General features: G+C 62.7%; 1 protein-coding gene across 3 annotated transcripts in view; it reads left to right on the top strand.

Moving 5' to 3' along the window:
• The first annotated feature begins 259 nt into the window (after window positions 1-259).
• Window positions 260-5,858, top strand: part of NLRX1 (NLR family member X1) — a 6,589-nt gene continuing 990 nt past the window's right edge. The window contains exons 1-9 of one of the 3 annotated variants that reach the window (XM_017738531.1): window positions 260-388; window positions 1,121-1,247; window positions 1,345-1,472; window positions 1,669-1,729; window positions 2,100-2,197; window positions 2,386-3,002; window positions 3,371-4,785; window positions 5,587-5,673; window positions 5,757-5,847. In XM_017738531.1, coding sequence (XP_017594020.1) covers window positions 1,352-1,472; window positions 1,669-1,729; window positions 2,100-2,197; window positions 2,386-3,002; window positions 3,371-4,785; window positions 5,587-5,673; window positions 5,757-5,847 — 2,490 coding nt within the window. In that variant the 5' untranslated portion in view covers window positions 260-388; window positions 1,121-1,247; window positions 1,345-1,351. Of the gene's footprint in view, window positions 389-544; window positions 662-1,120; window positions 1,248-1,344; window positions 1,473-1,668; window positions 1,730-2,099; window positions 2,198-2,385; window positions 3,003-3,370; window positions 4,786-5,586; window positions 5,674-5,756; window positions 5,848-5,858 lie in introns of those variants that run through there. The other 2 variants (XM_017738532.1, XM_017738530.1) reach the window with 2 other exon arrangements.

Raw genomic sequence — 5,858 nt, 5'->3', positions numbered from 1 at the left:
GCAGCCCTCCCCAGGTGTGACCCCTCAGTCCCAGCACCCCTGGGTGGGCTGGCACTTCCCGGGAGAGCAGCCAGGGACTGAGAACAGTGCATGTGGCCCCACTGACACAGCTGTCCCTTGCTGGGCGGCCAGAGCAGATCTGCCAGCAGCGAGAGGCAGGTACAGGTGTGCGTGTTTGTGTGTGCATCACGTGTGTCAAACTGGCACAACCGGGCGTGCTGGGCTGCCCTGCCGGCAGAGCCTCCCCCAGCTCCTTTTCCCGGTGGGGAGGGATTCTCGGCAGAGCAGAACTCGTCCTTGCAGGCTGCAGTTGCACAGCCGGGCAGCAGCTGGGGATGCAGAGCCGCCAGATGTGTCCGGAGTACATCCCCGCCTTGCAGCACATCTGGTAAGACCCCAGGCCCCCAGCCCACCAGTTTGGGCAGGGAGTGCGGATGTTCCTCCCGGCCGCTCTCCCATCCTGCTCGGGGAGCTGGCAGGCTCCGGGCGTGGGGCGGGACGGGGCAGGAAGGCGTTGCAGGAAATTCAATCTGCGGAACAGCCGCCTCCGCAGCGGAGGCGTGCCCGGGACGGGCATGGCAGGAGGCGGATGGGCAGCTCTGGGCTGTACTCCGTGAGCACGGGGAGCTCGGCTTTCCCGGCTGGAACCCTGCTGGACGAGGTAACCCCGCTGCTTCCAGCGCCGCCGCCGCCGCTCTCGCCCCGCTCCGTGCCGGCCTCCGTGCCCGGGCTCCGTGCCCCGGCACCGCCACGGCCCCGGCCGTGCGGCGGGGAGGGCACAGGGAGCGAGGGCACGAGTGCCACGGGGGGCCCGAGAGGGTCCCGAAAGGGCTCTGCAGCAGGAGGGCAGCACGGGGCCCTCGGCTCAGCAGAGCGGCTGGGAAGGGGTTGGACACTGGGGATGGGACACAGTGGGGTTTGTTCCTGCAAAGGCAGCGAGGTCGGGACACCCGTGTTCAAGGTCGGCTTCTCTGCCCCTGTGCCTCAGTTTCGCCATGTGGATAATATAAAAACGGACTGTAAACAGCGTGGCTTGTGGAAGGTGTGAGCAAGCTGTCACCCTGCTCGTCCCTTCCTCTCTGATGGGGTTTGCTTGTATCTTTCTTGCCCCGTGCCTCAGTTTCCCAGGATGTTGCGGGCTGTGAGCACCACCCGAGCTCCTGAAGGATCACCCTGGTGAGCCGGGGCAGGAACCTGAGTCAGCGCCAGCACAGCCGGTTCTGCCAGACCGGACTGCACTGGGGCAGGTAAGGCTGGGCAGGGCTCTGCTGCAGCACAAACCTACAGCCCCCTGTGCTCTGCAGAGCACCCCGGAGCCCCTCACCCACCTCCCCTGTCTTTCAGGTGGAGGATGTCCCGGGCCATGCAGTGCCAGAGCTGCCTGCCCTGGGGCAGCTGGGCACAGCTGCCTCGGTCCCTGGCAGGGAGCAGGGGGACCCGCAGTGTGTCTGTGCGTGCTGCTGCAGTGCCAGGTGAGCTGGGCTCTGTGCCTCTGGCACTCTGTCCCCTCCCCAGGGAAGCCTGTCCCTGTTGGACATCCCTCCCCAGCTGGGCAGGGATGTGGGACACCCCAGCAAGGTGTGAAGCCAGTGGGCTGGGTGGGGTTAGCTGGGCTGGGCTGGGCTGGACAGGGCCATCCCTGACCATGTGCATTCTTCCTCCCCACAGGTCCTGCAGGCAGGTGCTTCCTCAGGAAGATCCTTCGCACAAGCAGCATCTCCCTCCCCAGGTACAGTCAGTGTCACACGGCTGGGGCTCTGCCAGAGCACCTGGGTGGCTGAGCTGGCTGCCTTGGCACCAGGACACTGCTTTGCTTCCACCTAGAAACACACCCAGACCCACCTCCCTGCCTGCTCTGACTCCAGCCCACCTCCTCTGCCTCTCCACGGGTTTTCTGGGAATGCACAGCCCATGGCTTGCTGACCTGCCTTCACCTCCCAGCCGTGCCCCTGCCCTGGCCCTGCGCTCTCCTGTGGCGTGGGGGAAGGAAGGGGTGAGCTGGCTCCTCTCAGCACTTCCCACGGCCTGGCTTGTGACCTGCCCACCCTGCCCCAGGCAGGGTTTGGAGCTGCTCCTCGTGACACTCCCTCCTCTTGCAGGGGCTGTGTTCGCTACCAGGGAGGCTCCCAGCAGAACTCTGCTCAGCCCGGCTCCTCTGGCCATGCCCAGTCCCAGCTGAGGAACGTGGCCTCTTCTGGTGAGTTTGCAGCTCTGTGCGGGAGGGAGGGTCTCACACAGCGGGGTGGGGGCAGCTGCTGTCCTGGGCAGTGTGAGGGTTCCCCATATGGGTGCTGTCCCCTCTCTGCAGTGGCTTGGGGCAGGCAACTTCCCCAGTCCCCTGCCAGGGAGAAGCTCTTGTCAAGTCCAACACCTTCCTCCTTCCAGGTGCCATCAAGAAGCACCAGAAGAGCCTGTCTGCATGGTTCAGCCACCAGCCTAATGAGGAGAGGCAGTTTGGCCCTTCCTTCTCTCTGGATGCCGTCCACGTGGACCCAGTGATCCGGGAGAGCTCCCTGGAGGAGATTCTGAAGCCCTCCCCTGACTTAACCATCCAGAACCAGCTCCAGCAGCCCTCCAGACGGGTTATCAGCCTCCACAACCTCTTTGACGCGGACGCTTGCGGGCGGCAGGTGAAGAACGTGGTGCTCTACGGCACCGTGGGCACGGGCAAGAGCACCCTCATTAAGAAGATGGTGGTAGATTGGTGCCACGGCTGCCTGCCCCGCTTCGAGCTGGTCATCCCCTTCTCCTGCGAGGACCTGTCCCACAGCCACGCCCACATCTCCCTGCGGCGCCTCATCACCAAGAAGTACCAGCACCTCCGGGATGTGGTGCCGGTGCTGGAAGCTTCCAACCTCAAGGTGCTCTTCATCCTCAACGGCCTGGAGCGCCTCAACCTGGACTTCCGCCTGGCTGGCACGGAGCTGTGCTGTGACCCCAACGAGCCCGTGCCTCCCTCTGCCATCGTGGTCAACCTGCTGCGGAAATACCTCCTGCCCGAGGTCAGTGTTGCCCTCCTTTGTGCTGGGATGAGCCCTGAGGCATCACAGGGAGGGCTGTTGTGATAGTTATTTGCAGTCCAGCTTGACTGGGAGCAAGCAGGCAGCCTCCATTCGTGGAGGGACTTGCCAGAGTGGCTTCATGTCACTGGTGGGGTCTTTGGGGAGGCCCGGTAAGGTGATGAAGGCTGTGAACTCCCAGACTGTGTCTATGTCTAGCAGGGAATGGAGAAAGTTCTTCTGTCCCCTCCAGCACCCTTTTTGCACCAGCTTTGTGAACCGCAGCCTGTGGATGGGGTGCTCCTTGTGCACCTCTCTGTGGGTTGTGCCCTGCTGAGCAGCCCCAAACCCATCCGCCCCTGTGTCCCCAGGCCAGCATCATCGTCACCACACGCCCATCGGCCGTGCGCCGCATCCCCGGCAAGTACGTGGGACGCTACGCCGAGATCTGCGGCTTCTCCGACACCAACCTGCAGAAGCTCTACTTCCAGATGCGTCTCAGCCAGCCTGGCTGCACCGGAGAGAAAAGCCAGGATTGCAGCTCTGCAGAGCAGGAGAACCTGGTGGAGATGTTGTCGAGGAACTTGGAGCGCCACAACCAAATAACGGCTGCCTGCTTCCTGCCCTCCTACTGCTGGCTGGTGTGCACCACCCTGCACTTCCTCTACTTCACCAGGACGGTCCCTCCCAGCCAGACCCTGACTGGCATCTACACCAGCTTCCTGAGGCTCAACTTCAGCGGGGAGGTGCTGGACAGCACCGACCCCACCCACATCTCCATGATGAAGTATGTGGCCAAGACAGTGGGCAAGCTGGCCTACGAGGGGGTGATGTCCCGCAAGACCTGCTTCTCAGAGGAAGACCTGCAGCAGTGCTTTGAGGTGGAGATGAAGACTGAAAGTGAGCTCAACCTCCTGGAGGTTTTCCGCAGTGATGTCTTCCGCTTCTTCCTCAGCCCGTGTGTGCAGCCAGGCAAGGAGCACACCTTTGTCTTCACCATCCCCGCCATGCAGGAGTACCTGGCTGCCCTGTACGTGGTGCTGGGCGAGAAGAAGACCCTGGCCCAGAGAGTGGGGCAGGAGCTGTCAGAGGTCATCGGGAAGGTGAGCGAAGATGTGGCTGTGGTTGTGAACATCATCTCCAAGGTGCTGCCCCTGCGCTTCCTCCCCGTGCTCTTCAACCTGCTCAAGATCTTCCCTCGCTACTTCTCCCGGGTGAGCGGCAAGGACAAGGATGCCATCGCTCACACCATGGCAGAGGAGCTGTTTAAAGAGGAGGACTACTACAATGATGATGTCTTGGACCAGATCAACTCCAGCATCCTGGGTGTGGAGGGCCCCGTGCGCCACCCCGATGAGGCCCCCGACGATGAGGTCTTCGAGCTCTTTCCCATCTTCATGGGTGGGATCCTGTCCCGCCGCAACCGCGCCATCCTGGAGCAGCTGGGCTGCTCCATCAAGAACCTGGCAGCCTTCGAGATCGCTAAGGCCATGAAGAAGACGGTCATCAGGAAGGGCCGCAAGGGCCTGCCCCCCTCTGAGCTCATGGACTACCTGTTCTTCCTGCACGAGTTCCAGAACGAGCGATTCACGGCCGAGGCCATCCGCTCCCTCCGTGCTGTCAACCTCTCCTCCGTCAAGATGACCCCTCTCAAGTGCTCTGTGCTGGCTTCTGTCATGAGCACCACGTGCCACGAGGTGGAGGAGCTGAAGCTGACCTCCTGCAACCTGGACAGCGGCAGCTTGAGGACCCTCTTCCCTGTCCTGCTGCGATGTAAAGCTCTCCAGTGAGTACCACCTCTTCCTGCCCTTGGGCACTGCTCAGAAATTGGGTTCTTCCTCGCCTCTGCCCATCACGGGGATGCTTTAGGAGCCCAGGTATGGAAAAGCTGAGGATAGGCGTGTTTATCCTCAGTGCAGACCTAGGAACTACAGCTCCCAACATGCAACACTCCTTGAGCAGCCTTTCTAGGGCACCGCGTGCTGGGATTTGCAGTCCCAGCTCACCCTCCCGCAGGAATTTTGGGAAGTTCCCTGCAGCTGGTACAGGCTGGGCAGGCTGCCAGCTGTCCTGGCAGACCCGCGTCCCTACGGGAAGTTCCCCGGCATCCCCGTGTCGTTAGCTCTGTGAGGAGTTTGGTGTCCCAAAGGTGGGAGTCTGGGCTGTGCAGATGTTCCCACAAACGTTCCAGAATATCTGTGGAGCTGCAGGTCTTCCTGTCGCCCAGGTGGTGGCGAGACGTGCTCAGCACAGATGGATCGGGCTGTGCAGCTGGGCTGTGCCGCACTTCCTTCCTCCAGATGCTCAGGAGGGCTTGATGGAGCCCTGATCCCTCCTCTGACCTTCACCCACCCCCTGAAGACTTCACCATCCCCTTCCTCTTGCCCTGCTCCTGCTGGCACTGGCTCTGCTGGCTCATGCTCCGGTGCGGTGTCACTGTGCTCCCTTTGGCAGAGGAAGCTTGGAGTGGCCTAGTTTGGGGAGCCCAGGGAGGATGGTGATGGGCAAAATGGAGCGGGCAGGGCTGCCAGGCTCACAGGTAACAGCCATTTTGCTCCCGTCACCCCCATGTCTTGCTCTGCACCAGTCTGCAGCTCAACAGCCTGGGCTCCGACGCCTGCAAGGAGATTCGTGATCTGCTCCTGCACGACAAGTGTGTGGTGAGCAGCCTGAGGTGAGTACGGCCCCCGCCCTGCATGACACTGCCACTGCTGCCCACCACGTGCCCCGGCACTCCCTGAGCTCCCGTGTCCACAGGCTGACCAATAACCCCGTGGGCGAGCAGGGCGCTCGCTACCTGGCCGAGGCGCTGGCCGGCAACCGCTCGCTGACCCAGCTGTCCCCTCTGCCCCCCGCGCC

Source organism: Corvus brachyrhynchos, unplaced genomic scaffold, assembly GCF_000691975.1.
Source record: "Corvus brachyrhynchos isolate BGI_N302 unplaced genomic scaffold, ASM69197v1 scaffold46, whole genome shotgun sequence".
Classification (NCBI taxonomy): domain Eukaryota; kingdom Metazoa; phylum Chordata; class Aves; order Passeriformes; family Corvidae; genus Corvus; species Corvus brachyrhynchos.
The sequence above is the reverse complement of the archived record's forward strand: the minus strand, read 5'-3'. Positions and strand labels throughout refer to the sequence as shown.